Here is a 23,255-nt window from a genome sequence, read left to right as displayed (position 1 = left end):
GTCAGTGTCAGAGAAGGGCTGTGGGATGCAACTAAGTACTGCTGTGGCAGACTGTGAATGGCTGTGGGATGCCTTGAACACTAAGAAGACTGTGTCAGTGAAGGGCTGTGAGGCGCAAGCACTAATGCTGTGGCAGACTGTGAAGGACCTGATTTTCCGTGCAATGCTGAACGTATATACCCGAATCTCGGGAATCTACGTGTGTGCAGGACCTGTTCTGTGCATGTGCAGATTGGGTCCTGCATGATAGCATGCAGCCCCTGCTATGCCTCTGTCTGATTGACAGGCAGAGGCATTTACAATGGGGTGCGAGGGTGGAGAAGGCCGCAGTTCCTGGAAACTGGGGTTTGTCACTCCAATTTTCCTGGAGCGACAAGGACAGGATCTGTATCCATGGACTCAGTTTCCTGGGATTGCAAGCTGGCCAGCCTGCGTAAGCTGAGGTTTACTCAGCTGGCCGGCGCCATCCACCATTGCGACCGATGGTTCTATACGTGACCTATACATGTACAGATTGCGCAGCCTGATTTGCCTTTCAATGTATATGCAGGACTGCAATGTATTATGGATGTGATATAGCGGTAGTGGGTGTCTCTATGCTGGCTGTGCAACGGCTTTGCGATTGCATTCAATTGCAGATTTTCTCAGCAGACCTTCATGTGTAATTGTAGCTGCGATCGCAATAGTGATCTGTAGTGAATCAGGCCCTTAGTACTAATGCTGCAGCTGCTGCCAGACAAGATGATACTAGTATGTCAACATCTACTAAAGCCGGTGCTCAATGGCATAGAGGGTTTAAGACAGCGCACCTGAAATCAAAACAATATTTTACAATGTTTAAGAAAAAGAACATCACCTTTAATAATAAATGGAAAGTTTACAGCAGCAAAACATAAAATTGCCAACATGCCATACAGCACATGCAGTGGCAAGGATATGCTGACCTTGGCCTTTATTTGTGAGTAGTGGTTCTAAAACTGTTGTCAGTCAGGCATCTTCTTCCATAACCTCACATGATGATGCGACACCTTCTCACTGAGAGGTAAATTTACTAAGAATTGTGTTGGTTCGAAATTGCTATCTCGGGTGATATCACTTTTTTGCTAATCGCGAATTTACTATTAAAATCGGGTTTTTTTTTCATTTACTGAGGGTGAAATCTGGCATCTTAATACAGCAAATTTGGCCGTTTTTTTAACTAGAAATTAATACACTATCTACTGAAATCGGAAGTACTTTTCATTCACTTCAGCCTAATTCGGGAATTTTCCATTAATCGTTTTGTGCTATTCGGCCGTTTTTGCAGCCAAATCGGGGACTAAATAGAAGTTGCATGTTCACCACCTCCTGAGCTGCGAGTTTCCATCAAAAATACACAGATCAGTTTGATTTGTGTATGTTTAATAATGGAAGCTGTGTTTTGAGGGTTAATTTAAAAAAAAATCAACGTAGGGTCCTACCCCAAAAGACATAACTAGCCCCGACTTGCTTAGCCAGTCCTGGTTCCTAAAATTATAGGGAAAAAAATTTGTAGGGTTCCCCCATAGTTTGGGAACCAGCACCTGGCTGCAGGGCCAGTCCTGGTTTTAAATATAATGGGGATAATGGGTAGGGGTTCCCCTATATTTAAGACCAGCACCGGACCCAAACTCACCGGGTCTCCACGGCTAAAGCATTATCACCCCAAGCTGTTAAGCCCAAGCAAGGGATCTCAAGGGAGGTGGGGACCCCCCAAGAAGGGGACCCCCCTTTCCCAAAACCACAGGCTTAGGCTGAAGCCCAGGCTATTCCCCGCAACCCTGGCCTGTGGGTACGGGGGTAATAGTATTGGAAAAATAGTTGTAAACTATTGTATTTTACAGTGGAACTACAGGTGCTGGCATGCCTGCACTTTGGCACTTGTAGAACTACAAGTGTCAGCAGGCAGCCGCTACCCATACCCCAACTGTAAAATAAATAGTTAAATAACCACAGAACAAATACACTGTATACAATATATCTTTAACACATACACCTATCCCACTCACACATACTGTACTTACCTGCAGCCAGCTGTTCTCGTCCACTTGTCCATGTAGATGCCACGGGTGTACCTAAAATAAAAATCTTATACTCTCCTCTGTCCTTGCGCTGTTCTCCGTAGCATCGCCGGACTTGGCCAATAAAACAAACTGACTGACCTGATCCATGCAGACAAGTATTTGTATGTGTGTTGTCACACATACCAATACATCATGAATGACAGGTGCCAGGCCACTTTGGGAAATCCCCATGGACCACCAGCCAATCAGAGGCTGCTTTACATATAGCGGCCGCTCATTGGCTGGCTACACATGGGTCCCAGCCAATGAGTGACTGCTACATCCACACGTGGGTCCCAGCCAATGTTATTGAGATTAATAATACTGTAGGAACAAAAACAGGCCCAAATTACATGATTTTAGCTGTTTTTATAATTTTTTTTAAAACAAAATACAAATCCAAAAACAAAACATGTGAGGGTTGATCTACCAAAACCAAAACACGATTATGAATTAGAACTAGGGGTGAGCGGGTTCGGATTTCTGAAATCCGAACCCCCCCGAGCCCCCCCAATCCGAGGCCAATCCGAGTCAGGCTCGACTTTTCCCACCTGACTCGAATCTGAAATCGAGGCAAAACATCATCATCCTGCCTTCCGGGTCTCGCGGGTTTTGGATTCTATATAAGGTACCCGCGTCTGCGCCATTTTCTCTCTCGGCTGTGGACAGTGAAGAGGGAGGGTGGGAGTTGGGGCTGGCTGTGCTGTGTAGTGTAGTGTAGTGTTGTGCTGTGCTATGCTGCTCTGTGCTGCTGTTGTCCATAGGGGCTGTGTCCACTCCCCCAAAGTCCATAGGGGCTGGCTGTGTTGTGCTGTGCTGCTGTTGTGCATAGGGGCTGTGTACACTCCTCCAAAGTCCATAGGGGCTGTCTGGACTGTGTTGTGCAGTCAGCTGTCCATAGGTGCTGTGTCCACTCCAAAGTCCTGTGCAGTGTCCCAGTCCTAAAGGGGTGCTGTAGTTTTGTCCAGGGGGTGCTCTGTCCATCAGGGGTGCTCCCCCCAAGTGCAAAAAAAATAAATATTTTTTCTGTGTTTGTGAATTGTGTGCACAGTAAGCCGCATGTGCATCAACAAAGGAGTAACACCAAGCGTGCGCCTGTGTCATAAATAAAGGGCGGGCTGGCTTGACCGTTAAAAGGTACTGTAACCCCCAAAGTGCACTCTAAACAAAATAAAAAATAATTTTCTGTTTTTGTGAATTGTGTGCACTGTGGCCGCACGTGCATCAACAAAGTAGCGCCAAGCATGCGCATGTGTCATAAGTAAAGGGTCGGCTGGCTCGTTTGTTAAAGGGTGATGTAACTCCCAAAGTGCACTCCACAAAAAATAAAAAATTCTTTTTTTCTGTCTTTGTGAATTGTGTGCACTGTAGCTGCACGTGCATCAACAAAGGAGCAGCGCCAAGCGTGCGCCTGTGTCCCATAAGTAAAGAGCCGGCTGGCTCATTTCTTAAAGGGTGGTGTAACCCACAAAGTGCACTAGTCTCCAACAAAAATAAAAAATTATTTTCTGTGTTTGTGTGCGCCTTAGCCGCATGTATATATCAATATAACATAAATGGAGGACCAAACTTTCTCCGATAAAAATAAAATATGGAAAGATCAAGAACCACTTCCTCCTAGTGCTGAAGCTGTTGCCACTAGTCATGACATAGACGATAACATGCCATCAACGTCATCTGCCAAGGCCAATGCCCAATGTCATAGTAGAGGGCACATACAATCCCAAATGACAAAGTTCAGGAAAATGACCTTAAAAAAAACATTTAAATCATCTGAGGAGAAACGTAAACTTGCCAATATGCCATTTACAACACGGAGTGGCAAGGAACGGCTAAGGTTTTCCCCTATGTTCATGACTAGTGGTTCAGCTTCACATGACGATGGAAGCCCTCCTCCCGCTAAAAGAATCAAACGAGTTAAGCTGGCAAAAGCACAGCGAAGAACTGTGTTTTCTAAGAAGATATCACAAATCCCCAAGGAGAGTCCAAGTGTGGTGGTGGCTGCGATGCCTGACCTTCCCAGCACTGGATGGGAAGAGGTGGCTCTTTCCACCATTTGCACGCCTGAAAGGAGCACCCACTGTCCATTTGCTGATATGCAAATTTAAGATGTCACTGTTGAAGTACAACAGGATGAGGATACTGGTGTAGCTGGCGCTGAGAAGGAAGTTGGCGAGGAGGATTCTGATGGTGATGTGGTTTGTTTAAATCTGGCTCCGGGGGAGACAGTTGTTGTTGTCCGTGGGATGAAAAAGCCCATCACGCTCATGCCTGGGCAGAAGACCAAACATTCCACCTCTTTTGGTCTGGCAATATTTCTATCCAAATCTGGACAACAACTGTCTTGCCATATGTACCATATGTAAAGGTGAAATAAGTAGGGGTAGGGATGTTAACCACCTAGGAACATCCTCCCTTATACGGCACCTGCAGCGCGTTCATAAAAAGTTACTGTCAAGTTCAGAAACTTTGTCTAAGACCGTAAGCAGTACAGGGACACCTAAATCCCATTGTCCTGTTGTATCCAAGCGCCTGCAAACCACACCGTCAACTCCATCCTCGTCAATTTCCTCCTTAGTCAGGATCGGAAGTAGTCCTGCAGGCCATGTCACTGGCATGACTGACTCTCCTATCCGGGATTCCTCCGGAGGATCGTGCATTGCTATGCCTACTGCTGCCGCTGCTGCTGTTGCTGCTGGGAGTCGTTCATCATCCCAGAGAGGAAGGAGGAACACCACTACTTTTACTAAACAATTGACCCTCCAACAGTCCTTAGTGAGGAGGATGAAGTACGACAGTAGTCATCCTGAAGCAAAACGCATAACTGAGGCCTTGACTGCTATTTTGGTGTTAGATGTGCGTCCGGTATCCGCCATTAGTGCAGTGGGCTTTAGACAATTGATGGAGGTAGTGTGTCCCCGGTTCCAAATCCCGTCTAGATTCCACTTCACTAGGCAGGCGATACCGAGACTGTACAGAAACATCAGAAAAAGTGTCCTCAGTGTCCTGAAAAATGCAGTTGTACCCAATGTCCACTTAACCACGGACATGTGGACAAGTGGAACAGGGCAGATTAAGGACTATATGACTGTGACAGCCCACTGGGTAGATGTATCACCTTACGCAGCAACAACAGCAGCGTCACCAGTAGCAGCATCTCAGAAACGCCAGCTCGTTCCAAGGCAGGCTACGCTGTGTATCACCGGTTTCAGCAAGAGGCACACCACTGACAACCTCTTAGAGAAACTGAGGGAAATCATCGCCCAGTGGCTTACCCCACTTAGACTCTCCTGGGAATTTGTGATATCTGACAACGCCACCAATATTGTGCGGGCATTACATCTGGGCAAATTCCAGCACGTCCCATGTTTTGCTCACACAATAAACTTGGTGGTGCAGAATTTTCTGAAAAGCGACAGGGGCGTGCAGGAGATGCTTTGGGTGGCCCAAAAAATTTCTGGCCACTTTCGCCATTCAGCGACTGCGTGCCAAAGACTAGAGCACCAGCAAACACTCTTGAAGCTGCCCCGCCATCACCTGAAGCAAGAGGTTGTGATGCGGTGGAACTCAACCCTCTATATGCTTCAGAGGATGGAGGAGCAGCAAAAGGCCATTCAAGCCTATACATCCACCTATGACATAGGCAAAGAAGGGGTATGCATCTGACTCAAGTGCAGTGGAGAATGATTTCTGTGTTGTGCAAGGTTCTCCAGCCCTTCAAACTTGCCACACGTGAAGTCAGTTCAGACACTACCAGCTTGAGTCAGGTCATTCCCCTCATCAGGCTTTTGCAGAAGCAGCTGGAGAAAATGAAGGAGGAGCTGAGATGGAGCGATTCCGCTCGGCATGTGGGACTTGTGGATGAAGCCCTTCATTCGCTTTGCCACAATTCCAGGGTGGTCAATCTGTTGAAATCAGACCACTACATTTTGTCCACTGTGCTTGATCCTAGGTTTAAAGCCTAAGTGGTGTCTCTCTTTCCGGCCGACACAAGCCTGCAGAGGTGCAAAGACCTGCTGGTGAAAACACTGTCAGCTGAAGCGGAACGTGACACGTCAACAGCTCCTTCATTTTCTCCCGCAACTGGGGCTGCCAAAAAAAAACTTAGGTATCCTAAGCAACCCGCTGGCAGTGATGCAGGGCAGTCAGGACCAAGTTTGGACATCTGGTCCGGACTGAAGGACCTGGCAACAATTTCTGACATGTCTACTGTCACTGCATATGATACTGTCACCGTTGACAGAATGGGGGAGGATTGTTTCGGTGACCGCATCCAAGTAGGCATGTCAGACAGTCCATACCTGTACTGGCAGGAAAATGAGGCTATTTGGAGCCCCCTGTACAAACTGGCTCTATTTTACCTGAGTTTCCCCCCCCCCTCCAGTGTGTACTCCGAAAGAGTGTTTAGTGCAGCCGGGAACCTTGTCAGCGAAAGGCATAGAAGGTTGATTCCACAAAATGTTGAGAAGATGACGTTTATAAAAATGAATTATCAACTCTTCCAGGGAGACCAGCCTCCAGAACGTACAGAGGGACCTGTGGTGGTGGATTCCAGCGGGGACAAATTAATACTCAATGAGGATGTACACAACACTGAAGAGGATGAGGAATAGGTGGATGAGGAGGATGAGGATGACATCTTGCCTCCGTAGAGCCAGTTTGTGCAGGGACAGATTACTTGCCAGCTTGTTTTGTGGGGGCCCAAACGAACCAATCATTTCAGCCACAGTCGTGTGGCAGACCCTGGCGCTGAAATTATTGCTTTGTTAAAGTGTGCATGTCCCGTTTATACAACATAAGGGTGGGTGGGAGGGCCCAAGGACAATTCCATCTTGCACCTCTTTTTTTTTCTTTGCATTATGTACTGTTTGGGGCCTAGTTTTTCAAACTGCCATCCTGTCTGCCACTGCAGTGCCACTCCTAGATGGGCCACGTGTTTGTGCCGCCCACTCGTGTCGCTTAGCATAGTCATCCATCTACCTCGGTGCAACCTTTTGGACATAAAAACACTATTTTGAGGTGTGAGGTGTTCAGATTAGACTGGAAATGAGTGGAAATTAAGGTTATTGAGGTTAATAATAGCATAGGAGCAGAAAAACCCACACATTCTGTGATTTTAGCTGTTTTTATGCTTTTTTTCAAAAAAATACAGATCCAAAACACAAAACCCAGAATCCAAAACATGGAAGGGTGGTTTTGGCAAAACCAATCCAGATCCAAAACACGAAGAAAGATCCAGAACCAAAACCAAAACACAAAACACGAAAAGTGGCCGGTGCACACCCCTAATTAGAACCAAAACATGGGGGTCAGCGCACATCTCTACTTTTGTATCTCATAGCAGGAAATCGAAGGTATTTGAATTCAAATAAAATTTTACATGTACCTCAAAGAAATATGGAAATCACTAAAGTGTTATATTGTACGGTAAACTTATTTTTTACATAAAAGAAAGAAATTGCGCATCATGAATTATGAGTAGAGCTTATTTGAGATCCTGAGGAAATAATACCAAATGATTAGTCCTTGGCCAGGGGAGAGTTCATAATATGGTACTCCTGCTATCGGTATGCAGTGGTAGGTCCGACGGTAGGTAGTTATGGAAGGTACTGCAGAAACTGTGGTGCCTTAACAATAAAAAAAAATAGTATGCGCAAAATACAAACACTGGAGCTATATCAGAGATTACGCTATGCTGATGTTTATGCAAATGGAGCAATTGTTTTCCACTGTGCATTTGTCTGAGTCGCACTGTGTCAAATTACATTACCGTAGTTGCACACTGCAACTCTTTATTTTCAGTGAGACTGACAGTCAGGGAGCATTTGGGAATGGTAACGGGGAGTGTCGGGTAATAACGCAGGTGTCTCAGCTGTGTGTCACAGCCTGTATCTGCAATCCACTACGGAAGAAATATGACTCTTTCGTCTCAGTTTACAAGGACATTCTGCACGACCATAGGGCTATTCATTAGTCAAAGGATCTGTGAATGGACTGTGTATTTGTATGCAATTGCTTACATTTGTGATGCCACGAGTGGCCGCGACACTTGCATATTTTCTCAGAGTAGCTACAGTGCGTACAGCAGCTGTGTTGGCAATAGCATACAACTCTGGATCAGGCCCACAGTTACAATTCATTCATACCAATTTAACATACTTGCCTGCCCTCGGAGTGGCCTGGAGGCTCCGAATATCAGGTGGTGCTCCTGGCCCACTGGAAAGGTGGACAAGTCTCCTGGAGGCTTGGGCCACCTGGCTGCCTACTTCCCCAGGGAAGTGGGAGGTACAGGCATCCGATGTCACGTTAAATTGCGTCACCTTGGCTCCACCATAGTGGGGGGCTGGGCTACGATGACAAAATCAAGTCGTCATGCCCCCAGACCCCCCCACATCTGACAATCCCCGCCCCTCACAGTGCCAACCTGACTGCCTTCTTCTGGAGGAGGCAGCCAAAAAGGATGGCAAACAATAACTGTAAAATAGACTTCCTATAATACTAAAACAATAGTTCTTAACACACAAGAGAAGCATTCTTTTTCTGAAAAATACTTTGTCAGCTTGCACCCACCTTACCATATTGAGTTTAACTGTTATCTTATAGTAAATGTCAGTGAGGGTACTCCATGTGGACATCTGTGATCAAAAATCTCCAGGCATTCCTTGTTACTTCCACTTTCATATACAGGTTGAGTCTCCCATATCCAAATATTCCGAAATACGGAATCTTTTGAGCATGACTGATATAGTGAAACCTTTTTGTTTTTTTGATGGTTCAATGTACTGTACACAAACTTTGTTTAAAGCACAAAATTATTAAAAATATTGTATAAAATGACCTTCAGGCTGTGTGTATAAGATGTATATGAAACATAAATGTATTTTATGTATGTACACAAACTTTGTTTGAGCCACAAAATTATTGAAAAGATTGTATAAAATTACCTTTAGGGTGTGTGTCTAAGGTGTATATAACACATAAATGTATTCTGATTAGATTTGGGTCCCATTCCCAAAATATGTCATTATGATATGTAAATATTCCAAAATACGGAATATTCCGATATCCAAAATACCCCTGGTCCCAAGCATTTTGGATATGGGAGACTCAACCTGTATATTTTTCTAATACAAATATACAACATTCTCATGGCCATTATATTGCAACATTCACTTTTATAAGTGAGATGGTGAGACATTTTCCAAAAAAATCCCTCAGCTTCTGGCCCTGTCTAGCTCCCACCTGAACTCCAAGATACTGTATCAGCAATCGGTAACACTGGGGCTTCACATTCATTTCAGAATGCTGTGTGGGCAGGCTAGCATTCCTGGGCTCCAGAATTTAATTCTGTTTGGAAGGGAACTGGCATAATGTTTTACTATTTTAACTAAAAAACATGGTATAATGTTATAAAAGAATCTTACTTAATGTGAAAAAAACCTCATGTTACAGGAGAATAATGTCATGCTGCATCATGTGGCTCCCTCTGCTGGCGATGTTGGCTCTCATCCTCCTGTACAGATGGTACAGACAGAGTCAGATACTGGAGAATCTCACAGACAAATATGTCTTCATCACTGGATGTGACACTGGATTTGGGAACCTGCTGGCAAAGCAGCTGGACAGACGTGGAATGAGGGTTCTGGCTGCCTGTCTGACGGAGACAGAAGCTGAGAACCTGAAGAAGGAGACCTCCAGCAGACTGCAAACTGTAATACTGGATGTTACTGACAATGAAAGTGTGAGCTCTACTGCCAAGTGGGTATCAAGTGCTGTTGGAAACACAGGTGATTTATTTTTATTTTCATTCTTTTTCTAGTCCTAATGTATTCAGCATGAAGTTGTAGGGCAGAGTAGTTTGCTCTTTTCAGTGTGAAATTCCATTAATACTTGTTAGCAAGAGTTTCTTCATATTAAATATTTTTCTGCTATCTCACTCTACAAAGGTGATGGAGGGCTACAATAAGTTTGTCTGTACAGTGTGAGGAGATGAGAATAGTGTGCAGGGGTATTTAGAGTGCTACTTGCATTTTTTATGCACTTTTATGCCTGTAATTTAACAATGTATTACCTGTAATGTGCCCCTTATATCACAAACCTACAGTACATCACTCTAACCATACTGTATCCCATATGCTTATAGCTCTCCCCTAGACTAACCTAAATGTACAGTACATTCTAAGTCCTAGGGGCACACTATCAAAAAACACATTTGTGAACAGGGGCTTCAAAAAGAAGCCATCCCTGTGATATGTTAGAAATAAAGTGAACACTAATGCAATCACTTCTCCTTCGGGACCCTGCTACTGCGCATATGTATTCTAATGAGAAAATATTGTGGAGTGAGGCTAATAGGCTCTAATGGCTAACGCAATCTAAAGGCGTCAGCTTCCGCGGCCAAGCTCTGGAACATGCTTGGTAAATTCAGCAACTAAGCAACCACCATAGAAACCTTGGGAGCATCCTTAGTGGTCATAAACAGGGGACTGCAGAAATTATCCCTGATATCTGCTGCGGTCCCCCCTCCCCACTTATATCCTGGAGATGCTTAATATGTGCAGGAACCCTACAAAAACAGGTGTGATATTTCGGAAATATTAGTTGATCACTATGCCCCCTATACTCTTTACTTTGTTGCGTGACTCTTTAAAGATCAGCAGTCTTCTTCAGGCATGGTCACATGAACATATGATCATATGGTCAAGCTCAATGCCTTGTCTCTGCTATGTTGAAACTGTATCTCTTAGTAGTTTCTTATCAAGGACAGCTAAAACATTACTTTTCTGTAATGTATAATTTATAACTACAGTAGTGCATCCAACTGACATTGATTTTTCTCAGTCTATTGTTGCAACTATGCACTTCCTACTAGGGGTTCAATCCAATTAGCTGTGAAGCGTGTCAGTTGCCCTTGCCATGGTGTTAAAACGTCAGCAACGGCACAGCATCTCGTACCCCTTGCGACCCGCTTTCAGCCTGAATTAGCTAATTTTTGCTAACAACCCCATGAGGCTGTGAGCAGTTTTGAGCAGATACAGGCTGCCGTAAGGCACCCACAATTGGATTGATCCCCTAGGTGTCAAATTCATTAACCTATTTATAAGCTTCAATCCCATTTTTTTTTCTTAAATCATATTAATATATTTTCATATGTGATCTGGTTTTCACAAGAACACACATATAAGTAGTTTCAGAAGATTTTTCCACAAAGCATAACTGTTCTGCAATCAAGGACATATTGGAGTTTTAATGATTCAGCATCCCTTTCAACATAGTATCAAGGCAGGAGGTGTGATAACATCATTGAGGTAGCATGTCATGATTGTGAAGCTAGCTTCCTGATCACTGCTGGCCACAGCCATCAAGACGCAGCAGCCACGGCTATCAGGAGCTGAAGCTGCTGCTGCTATGGATGTCATGGCTTGCAGCCATGCTGGGAGTGGGGTGCCGCAGGGTGCCCGATCACTATGGCCAGCAGTGATCGGTACACAAAAGAGGGGAAGCCGAGAGTGCTGGGTGACAGAGAGGTCCCTCTGATATAGGCGAGTATGTGAAGATTAGCTTCCCGCAGCCGCCTAGTGGCCGTTTCTGATTGGTCGCATCAGATGTGACCTTGTCGGTTAAAGTCCAGTCTGGGGTGGTCGCATCTGATGTGACCACGCCAGGCAAGTGGTTAATATAAGATGTGAAAGTAATTTTGTAATTGAGAAGTGTTATTAACGCCTTCATTGCTGAGGGTTTTTTAACCCCTGTGCTGAAGCCATTTTCCAATGTTTGGGGTTGTCACATTCCAACATCAATATAGATTATTATTTTATGCAGTACTGCTATCAGTGGGGACTTTTTGTACACTATGAAAGTGGGTCATGACAGAGTGAAAACACACAGAATCAAGATTATATAAACAGTTTATTGAGATATGTATGTGTATATATAAATATATATATATATATAAATATGTGTGTGTGTATGTGTGTTTAACAGATTATGTTTATATACACACATATACAAAATATACACTACTTAGGTTAGCTTCAATGCAGTGCATGTACATCAGCTTTTTCATTCCTGGGGAACCCCTTCTGCTATAAATCGTCACCAAGATTGATGATTGTGGATACTGGACACACCACTCAACCATATAGGCTCCAGTTACAAAGGATAATGTGTCGTATGAATTCACCTTTTATTTACTTGAAATTAAGGGATGTGTCTCCCCAGAATACATATGGGAACACTACTTTTATTAGCAGCAGGGGGCAGTATTGCCTCAATTAAGAATAATACATATAATTTCTGTGTGTATAAATGTCAAGGCCACCGACCATGTCATTATTATCAAAACTATCTTATTAAGTAAGTATATTTTGTTATGCCCGAATAACAATTTGTATGCACATGTCACTACATGACCTGCATATATTTGAACAATAATTTAGAGCAAAATATTTGACAACAGAAAAACTTGAACAACAGATGAATTTGGGACAAGGGTCACACTAACACTAACCCTACTGGTTACACAGTACCCACACAATTATACCTTGTTTTTCCCCAGAAACCTTTGTAGTTTTAGATAACATCATTAGTCTTTTGTTCATTCTAACACGTCAAATGTAACTAAAATAGCCAAAAAATGGCAAGAACGTTAACCATAAGCAAAATTGAGAAATTGCCCGGCACCCACTGGGCCAGTTCAAGCGTGGCTGCAGTGGAGGAACTAGGTAGGTGCAAGTTTCAAGAAATGCAGCTTTAAGTGAACTTGTTAACTTTTCATATTGGTGATTCTATTTACCAAATCTTATTTTATGTACTGCAGGGCTCTGGGGCTTGGTGAATAATGCTGGGTTTGGGTTTTGCGTAGCCCCTAATGAGTGGCAAAAAGTTGAAGATTTTTCCAAGGTTTTGAATGTGAATTTGCTCGGTACGATCAACGTGACGCTGCACCTGCTCCATCTTGTCCAAAAGGCCCGGGGACGTATTGTTAATGTATCCAGTGCCGCTGGAAGATTATCCACGAGTGGTGGAGGATATAGCCCATCTAAGTATGGTGTGGAGGCCTTCTCAGACAGCCTAAGGTCAGTCACCATAATCTAATCTACTAGTTAGTGATGTGTATGGGCAGGGGCGTAACTATAATGGGTGCAGGGTGTGCGGGGAAAACGGCCTCTGGGTCCAGGGGGGCCCTACAACACATACTCTGCACCCATAATAATACTTACCTCTCTGGAGTACCACGTCGGTGCGGGCGTCTGTCGCTGTAAAGCGACAGAAAAATGGCCGTGGCGGCCATTTTCCCGTCGTTTGCGCATGCGCAGTACAGGGAAAATGGCCACCGCAGTCATTTTCCCGGTGACCTGTGCATACACTATAGACTCTGGGCACACTCTAGTGCCCAGAGTCTATAACTCCGGCGCTGGTCGCACACAGCTCAGTGCGCTGCTGGCCGCCGGGCAGAGAGGAGGTGGCCCATGCCGGAGACTGCACATGGGCCCCCTCCTCTCTAGAAACGCCCCTGTGTATGTGTACCCATATGTGATTGTGGTTTACAGGCAGAATGCAGCAAAACATACACTCCAGGAAATTAGAATATATACATTTAACATTGCTAATAGTGGTTTATTTTATTTTGTGCCCAAGCACATCCACAACTATGGGCCTGAATTAGAGAAGCACACAGACGTGGTTGCATCTTTTGCCGCATCTTTATCCTAATGCCTCAACCAATGATCTTTCTGCTAAGACTTAGATGCACCATTGGTGGCAACAGCGAAGCTCACATCCAGGGGCTGGCTGGCAACTTTTAGCCTGGGGGGGAAGGGAATGCAATCAAGTGGCCCCAGCTTTTCTACCAGCCCTCCCTGCATATCTCCCTATTTGCCACCTCCATAATTGTCTCATAGAGTCCTCCCTGCATATATCCTTGATTGCCCATCCATAGCTGTCTCTCATTACCTCCTCTCTCGCTGCCAGTTCCTTCCATATAACACTGAGCCACTCTCAGCACACTCTGACCTCACAGCTAACTCATTGTCTCATAAATTCCCCAAATTTTGCCAGCAGACCCTGGTATTGGTCATACTACTGTATTTTTGCTTAGTAATACTGAGATCTTTAAATGAAAATGTATCAGTGGGCCTGATTCAGACCCGCTCGCGAGCACTATGCGCTCACAATCAGGTTGATGGTGGCCCAGTGCTCATGCGTACGACGGAGCAGGCAACGTCATGCGCGAGACCCAGATAGCGACGGGCAAACCGTCGCTCCAGGTCTCGTACCAAAGGGGGCGTGCTGTCGATGTTGAGTGACAGCACGCCCCCTTTGGTGGGTGGGCCGGGGGCGTCGCTGCCATCATCATGGTCACCCACAGCTATGCGAGCAGCCAGGAGGCCGCTCAAAAAAAACAGAGGGCCGGCCCTGATTCAGAGCGAGCGCTCTGTCAGAGCATCCGGCTCTGAATCAGGCCCAGTATTTGTAAGCAAAAAACTACTGTAGATATAATTTTGTGGATCCAGATCATTTAAAGGCCTATTATATTAAAATATGCATTCAAACCTCCAAAAACAGCTGTTTTCAAAGGGTTTGTGCCAGTGGCGTTGCTAGCTTTTGACTAGAGGAGAAGTGAAGATGGAAAAATAGGTTCTCCAGGCACATCTAGACTATCATATAATGGTGGTACATTCTCAATATAATGCCAGTGATTGAATTTACTCATTATAGTGGATATTGTACAAAATATAGGATATGAAGGACAATCTGTTAAATCCACAGGAGGGCCCTGCAGCCAGTAGGATGAGGAGCTTGCTTTGTCTCCTCATCCAATTGCTGTCAGTGCAGTAGACAGCTCATCAAAGAGAAGGAGGCGAATGGCTTTGGCACCCGCCTTTCTCCTCCTGTGTTTCAGCACCAGCATAAGACCGTCTCAGCACATAGCACTTAGAGGCCTCTATATACTGTATAATGTTTTGTAGCCATTCAGGGAAAACTTATCTGTCCAGTGACGTCTTCCAATAAATGGCCCCTCCGTAATCCCAGCAAGCAGCACAAAGACTGTACTATCGGTAGTCCAGTAAGTCTTCTTCACACTGCTGTGCATGCGCTGACAGTGTGTTTGTGCTTCAGCATTTGCTCACGTCACAGAGCTGACGTGAGACAATGAAGGAGCAGGAGCAGTGATCTACCTGTACACTGCTCCTCTCCCTTTACTGAGGTATGATTTACATCACCTGATTGCGAAATTATATTGATAAGCAAAACAAAAGCATGATATTTCTGTTCTTCTCTGAATTGCTGTCTCCATACTAGTGTATCGGAAAGTGATATTTACACTAATAAGGGTCCTGTTGGAGAACTCTGAGATTTCTACATGGCAACCCCCATTTGTTAATAAAGCGAAGCTGTGAAAAACCTGTTATCACAGTTAGAGAGTGATGAAGGACTTTTCTCTGCTGCATGAATAGACCCCTCAGAGTAATCTCTACAGCTCTCAGATGGTAGCCCATGGGTGACTGGCCCAGGCGGAGGGACCAGACACCATATGTATGCAGGATGGGCATCAGTAGTGTTGCTTGTGCTACCCAATTTAAGATTCACAGTTGCTGCCAATCTGGAATTAACAGCTGTCTGTATTTTGCCATTTTTAGTAGCGAGCCATTTACCAAGAGCGTAAAGCTGCGTACACACCAGGGGCAGAAGTATGGGAGACAATGGAGGTGCCTGCCACCGGGCGCCAGCACTGAAGGGGCACCTCCTCCATCACCCACAATATATTCACCCCACTTAGGGCTGTAAATATGGGGGATAGGGGGCACTAAATGATAACTTGCCTCCGGGCACCTGGGATGAACTTACTCCACTGGTACACACTAGCCAATAGGAGCACTCACAAATATCCATACTAGTAATCCTGTCATTCAACTCCATTACACACAGTTTAACTTTGAGCAGTGGACGGTCTGGTGCCACTAGCGGTCACGTGACCTGGAAGTAACAAGGAGACGGAGACACCGACAAGCACACCAAGCGAGGCTGTCATCCATAGAGGGCTGAAGAGGGAGCAACAGGCAGCGCGGCAAGTGGCAGGTGAATTCCTCTTTGAAGGGGGTGCCCGGCAGAGTTCAGAAGGTCAAAACCAGCAGCATCCCCTCCCTAGGTAAAGGGAGATAGCTGTGTGGCCTGGTTCAGGGCAGCATGAATACAAAGTGTGGCACTAACCGGAGCCACCAACCAATTTTCCCTTGCCAGGAACCCCTGCTCTGGCACCCCGTGGCCCTCTACTCCCGCCCTGAAGACACCCCGAGCAACGAGGCATCACCTTGCTAGCACCAACGGACGGGGTTACCGTGTGACTAACTGGACGCCGTTACTCACCTACAACCCAAGTTAAACCAAGAGTGGTTTACCGCTGACCCACGCAACTATCAGTGGAAACTTGCTTATTCCACTGATCTATATACATTAGAGTTATAAGCTCCAATTATCGGCTGTATCTATTGTACTGTATTGATTTTATTGTTGTGTACATTTTCATTTATTGCGTAGTAAAATTGATTAGATATTCATGCATGCGGAGCATCTCCTTCTTCATCAATATTACATGTAAACAATACAAACATACATTAGCCTTGTAAGGATCAAGCACAGTACCCTTATTTGTTTCTAGCCAATATTATGAGTGATTGAACGATAACAATATCATTATCATTCAATCGTTCACAATATCAGCCAGTGTGTGTGTCGTCGACAACCAACGCTGCGCACTCCTGCTGGTCATTGACAAAATTGTTCATCGCTCGAACCTGCAGTCCAACCTGGTGATATCGTCAGGTTGTGCAGGTTCGGGGATGAGGGAGGGTGCCGGCACTGAATGATATCGTCAACAATATCGTTTAGTGTGTGTGCTCAGTGTTGTAAATGAGTTGAGCACGCCACTGCCTCAGTGAGGATATGGTTTAGTGTGTACAGACCTTAAGGCAGCAGATATCTCTAGTCCAACTCTTAACACATGCAAAATGAGTTACCATAACTGTCTATTGGGACTACAAAAAAGAACATTTACCAGGCTCTGAAAAGCTTAGCATTTCCAAAGCAGTAACTCTCAATTATCCCTTTCTTTTATTACATGTAGCACAATTCTTCTACTATTTGTTGATTTACAAAAGCAATCAATTTGAGCATGCTCTGGAAACCCCAGACAACCTCGAGTAGTAGTTTCTACACAGTACACAGGGGTGGAAGAGAGGGTGGGTGCTGCCAGAGTGGAAACTACTCTAGTTATTGGCTACACAGGTTGAACCTGATCACTTATGAAAGGGAAACCTGCAGTTCCCTTCAGACTTGTGCTCTATTGAATAATTGATAGGGCTAAGTGGAGATGCCTGAAGTTATTTAAAGAAAAGTTACCTAAATTTTGAGAAGAGTGAACAGATTCCATTGTGTTAGTTGGTGGGAACATGTTATGTTTATCAGAGGCGTAACTAGGGTATTTGGAGCCCAGGGCACATTTAAAAAAGGAGCCTCCCCCTATGTGACTGCGCCAAATGCATGTGTGCCAAAAAATGGGCATGGCCACTGGAAAATGGGGCATGTCAACATGACGCACACCCCTTTCTCGTCTCTCTGGGAACATTCTTTTCCATTCCATATGCACCTTAATGCAGTGTCTCTTATAGTTGTTCCCCTTATGCAGGCCTCCAGTAGTGCCCCTTATACAGTACCCCAGTATGCAATGCCCCCAGTAGTGGTATCCCTTATGCAGGCCCCCATTAGTGCCCCTTATACAGTACCCCAGTATGGGTCCCCCTTATGCAGGCTCCCATTAGTGTCCAGTGCCCCAGTAGTGATCCCCCTTATTCAGCCAGGCTTACCTGAATCCCCGCTCTTACAGCTGCTTTTCTGAAACTCTAACTAAACTAAAAGCCAAAATTAACAAAGCAGTTATCAAACTCACACCATAGTGGCCATACCAAAAAGTGATTGTAATCTACTGTAAAGAAAGACTGGTTTGACAAAAAGTTTGAGGTCATGGAGCAGAGCTAGCTCAATTTCTAGCTGGCCTTGTTAGTTTGAGCAATGCCTGTGCTAACAAGGAAAGTAGTTGACACTGTATTTTAATAGAAAACATTTCAAAGAAACAATCACTCCCATTTTTCTCCTCTACATCCCTAATACATAACTGCTTCCCCCAGAACAGTAACTGTACAACAGAAAAGGATCCATCCATACATCCAGCTTTCATTGTAAAAGTTTAATTATTTTTTTCTTTCCAGAAGGGAACAGCGTGACTTTGGGGTAAAAGTCTCAATGATAGAACCTGGTGCATTTCAAACAATGCTGACTTGCTCACCTGATGCTCATACAAATAATTTGAAGCGTCTATGGGACAATCTCCCTACTACAGTAAAGGAGAATTATGGTGAACACTACTATGAATTTTGTAAGTTATTCATATTATTCTTTATTTGTAGGGTGCAACAAGGTGCATACAAAACCGCCATTGCAGGTCCTAAAAATTCAAATTAGGCATTGCAGGACATAAAGTGCATACAAAACTACAAAACATTAATTACATATAAAAGTACGTTACAGACATACTGTAGTAGTATGACAAAAAATAATATAGATAGATCTACTCGTATGTAGTTTGTGGAAAATCAGCACTGGCTGAATCGATACCCTAGGGCAGGGGTTCCCAACCACGGTCCTCAAGGCACACTAACAGTTCAGGTTTTAAGGATAGCCATACTTGAGCACAGGTGACTTAATTAGTACCTCAGTTATTTTGATTTAACCATCTGTGCTTAAGCATGGATATCACTAAAACCAGGACTGTTGGTGTGCCTTGAGGACCGAGGTTGGAAATCACTGCCCTAGGGTTTCAGAGCCACTGATGACAATGGAAATACCATGAGGGGGGAGAGATGATGATTTAACTAAGGAAAGAAAGCATTAGCAATGGAAGAGGGACCTGCTCATGAGATCTTACAATCTATAGGAGAGACGTAGTCACACAGGGGTGACACAGAAGAGTTGAGTCAGTGTGTGGGGGCAAAGTGTTAGGGTTAGTTAGAGAGGTAGTAGGCTTTGATAAAGTGATGAATTTTGAAAATCTGTTTGAAGATTTGGGGACAGGTGGCAATAGGAGGGTGGGTGATAAGACGAGTGAGTGAGTACCAGTGTTTGGGAGCAAGACAAAAGGTGGGAGTGAGAAGAGGTGATCAGTGGGAAGGAGAACCAGTGGTCATTGTCAGAGCGAGGAGAGCACACAGGAGTGTGGATGGGGATGAGTTTAGTATATTGCCTTATAACCAATGCAAAAAAATGGCACTGATGATTCCATTTGAATGTATATATAACTGATTTATTTTTTTCCCAAGTATATAACAGATACATAATGGGGGTAAGGTGCAATCAGGGAGATTTCTAGACTCCTCAGGGCGTCAGGGAGATTTCTACTATTTCAGGGAGTCTCCCTAACAATGAGGGAGAGCTGGATATGTATATAGGTTATTACTATTACTCTAAAATTTGGGGGAGATGGGAATCACCTGCTGAGCCACCCTGAAGCACTCAGAGAGATCAGTGCCTCCAGATATCATCATGCCCCCTGTATGGAGGCACTATTATGGGTATATGTACTAAAACTTGAAGAGAGATAAAGTGGAGAGAGATAAAGTACTAACCAATCAGCTCATAACCTGTAAAATGACAATTAGGAGCTGATTGGTTGTTATTTGGCGTCTATTTACTAAGCCTTGGAGAGAGGTAACATACCAAACAATCAGCTCCTAACTGTCACTTTACAGGCTGTGTTTGAAAAATGACAGTTAGGAGCTGGTTGGTTGGTACGTTGGCCCCCATTTATCAACGAAGCATTACCCCTTTAGCGCTAAAGACAGACTATAACCCAAGGTAATAAGGAAGCCTATTATATCCATCTTTACTATTGATATATAGGTAAATTCCATTGTTTCCATTTTTGTTTTAGCAGCACTACTATAACATCATTGTTCCTAAATCCACCTATATACTCTTTGAGTCTGATAACTGATGGAGAGCAGAAGTGATCCATAGCAAGCAGCCATTGAGGAATTAGCTATTACTATCCAGGAGCTGCTACAGCAGCATGACCACACATATACCCAAAAGTAAGCAATTTCAGTTGCCAGTACTGGAGCATGATGGTAAGAGCGACTTAACCTCTTACAACGAAGGTGGTTATTGGCAGTGAAATGGAATCCCTATACCTTACAGGTGGCAAAGTAAGCCCACTGGGGATGCTCAAGTATAGTGACCCCTAAACTGGTTGGCAGAGTATGTCCATCAGGTCACAGATTGGTTGTTATGGGCAGGATCACTGAGGTCCTGAATTCAATTCTTTACTAAGACCCAGTCTATGTGGAGATCGTATGGATTTCCACTGTGTCCTTCGGCTTCTTGCTATACTCCAAAAACTAGTAATCTAATTGGCTTCTGACAAAACAATTAACCTTGTGTATGTGTGTATTCACGAGGTAGGGAATATGATCAATATGTTCCATTGAGAGAAAAAAAATGTGAATGACCAAATATTCTCTTCAAAGCACTGTGTAATTTGTGTGCACAATATAAATAACTGTTATTACATAATGATATTTTTAAAGTTATATAATGCTTGACTTCTTGTGCCTGGTGTACTTGCAGATATAAACCTACTGCAAAATCTATCGGGATCAGCCAGCCCAAAAGTTTACAAAGTGACAAATTGCATGGAACATGCTCTGACTGCTGTCTACCCCTGGACAAGATACTCTCCTGGTTGGGACTGCAAGCTCCTCTACCTCCCTCTGTCCTACCTCCCTACTGTCATATCTGACTATGTGCTGTGTTACATAGCACCCAAACCAGCTTGTATACGTAAGTGATTGTCATCAGAACACACTACAACAGTGTGATGTATCCTGTTACAGTATGTATAAATAGTAATTTTAGTAACCAATTGAAAGTTGCTAATTTCAGAAAAGATCAGTGCAACAATGTTTATCATTCAATGTATTATAATGCTGACTTTTAATTTACTATGCATTAATCTGAAATATTCAATAAAAATAAAAATACATTTCTGTTTATGACACTGAAATAGAGTATCAATGATGACCCCATCTCACTAGATCAGCAGATCCGCGGCCACTGCATTTCCTCCGACTAATGGAATGGCCAAGCATCAGTAGAAAAAAAATAGCTAGGAGTTTCCAGGTACTGAGAAATGCCTCAGAAAAATTAATCCTTTATTGATAACAATCTAAACTATGGTGGCAAAGAGAAGGTGCCCAGAATCGGCGAGTTACCACTTACGCTGCGTGTCCATACTGCAATGGGTATTAACGGGGCTGAATTTCTACCTAATGACTTAACACAATGAATTTGATTTTGTGCAATAAGATTTGAACCCCTTCAACACTAAAGACGAGTGGGACTCATATGCCTCAAAAGTGGCACTGCATTCCACCCAAAAAGCAAAGCAAAATAATAGAATAGAAATCTAGCTAAAATGTTCTGACAATATGGATGTACATATTGGCCTAACAAAAAGTTTCATTTAGTGCATTTGCACAATGTAAAAATTAGAGATGAGCAAGCTTGATTCTTTGACAACCGAGTCCACCTGAAGTTCCCCAAGTTTGTCCAGTGTGCATCCACTCCAGTGCTGCTGATGCTTATATATCTGTACAGTGTCCATTCACTCCAGTGCTGTTGACATATATATCTGTCCAGTGTGCATCCACTCCAGTGCTCCTGACGTTTATATATCTGTCCAGTTTCCATTCAATCCAGTGCTGCTGACATATATATATATTTGTCCAGTGTCCATCCACTCCAGTGCTGCTGGTTCCACTCCAGTCCTTCAGGCTCAGGCTGTACTTGCATTCACGTAAATCTAAGCAGTGTCAGTTGTAATTTGCAAAATGTTTTAAAAAGTTTTTAAAAAAGGTTTGTATGCTTTAGTACAAATTGTTGTACCCCACTGCGTTTGTTCACACATGTATAAGCGCTGTGATATCCCACAGTGTGACCTGTCATTTGCGAAAAAAGTAGTAAAACAAAAATATATTGTTCTATTGTTTGTACTACTTTTGTGTCTTTGTCGATATGGATAACTTCTCAGTTGAGAGAAGAGCAGGAGCAGCAATCAAATACTAGCACTGCAGCTGTTGCCACCAGTCATGATAATACTAGTCCTTCAACTTCATCTACTTAAGCTTTCTATGCTCTTGGGCATCTAAAATAAAAAACACTATTTCACAAATGTAAAGAAAAAAACACCTTTAGTAAAGGTAAAGTTTAGTGCAGAAAACATAACACTGCCAATATGCCATTCACCACACACAGTAGCAAAGAAAAGCTCAGACCTTGGCCTTTATGAGTGTTAGTTCTGCAATTGGCATTTTTCCTGCCTCTCATGATGATGCAAGACATTTTCACTCAGAGTCTTGAAGAGGTGTCAAAACATTAAAACCCCTAAAGCAGTAGAACAAACTGTGTGTTCAGAAACAGAAATGTTACAAATCCCTGAGGAGAGTCTGAGTGTGTCCACAATTGCTATGTGTGAGTCTGACCTTTCTGTACTCATAAAAAAGCCTCCTTCCTCCATTTCTTCACCCTCTGCCAAAGTGGGGACTTGTGAGCAGCACAAGTCAAGTAATCACTGACCTAGACATTAAGGATGCTATGGTAGCAGTGAAACAGGATGAGGGGGATATAGCATGATGCAGGTGCTAATGAAGATGTTGCTGATGAGGATGTTGATGATGTGGATGTTTTTTTGTGTATGTGAGGCACCAGTGGAAGAAGACCTTGTCCATCATAAGAAGAATACCTGGGCATAAGACTTAATTCCACACATAACAGTTGGATTTTTATTTTTACCCAAACCCAGACAACAATTGTCTTGCCATCTGTAGCATTTGTGAAGCTACAGTAAGTAGAGTTAGGGACTTTAACCACCTCCTCCCTGTTACGTCATTTACAGCGTGTGCATAAAGTCAAATTAAAAAAATCTTAGTTTCTAATATGGGGTAGTATAGTTTATTAAACTGCCATCCTATCTGGCACTGCAGTGCCACTCTGTTTCCAAGATGTGCCATATTAGAAGTTGAACTGCCACGTGATTGTGCCGCCCACTGTGTAACCAGAAAA

General features: G+C 43.8%; 1 protein-coding gene across 2 annotated transcripts in view; it reads left to right on the top strand.

Annotated features, from left to right (window-relative positions):
• Nucleotides 1–22,074, top strand: part of LOC148523558 (retinol dehydrogenase 7-like) — a 62,800-nt gene extending 40,726 nt beyond the window's left edge. For both annotated transcript variants that reach the window (XM_088473178.1, XM_088473180.1), the window contains 4 exons: nucleotides 9,534–9,868; nucleotides 12,901–13,159; nucleotides 18,350–18,516; nucleotides 20,763–22,074. In XM_088473178.1, the coding sequence (XP_088329304.1) occupies nucleotides 9,541–9,868; nucleotides 12,901–13,159; nucleotides 18,350–18,516; nucleotides 20,763–20,983 (975 nt within the window). In that variant the 5' untranslated portion in view covers nucleotides 9,534–9,540 and the 3' untranslated portion in view covers nucleotides 20,984–22,074. The remainder of the gene's footprint in view (nucleotides 1–9,533; nucleotides 9,869–12,900; nucleotides 13,160–18,349; nucleotides 18,517–20,762) is intronic.
• The last annotated feature ends 1,181 nt before the right edge of the window (nucleotides 22,075–23,255 follow it).

The sequence above is a fragment of the Taudactylus pleione genome, unplaced genomic scaffold (assembly GCF_031769625.1).
Source record: "Taudactylus pleione unplaced genomic scaffold, aTauple2 ptg000130l, whole genome shotgun sequence".
In the NCBI taxonomy this organism is placed as follows: domain Eukaryota; kingdom Metazoa; phylum Chordata; class Amphibia; order Anura; family Myobatrachidae; genus Taudactylus; species Taudactylus pleione.
Note: the sequence above shows the minus strand (reverse complement) of the source record. Positions and strands in the feature narration are given on the sequence as shown.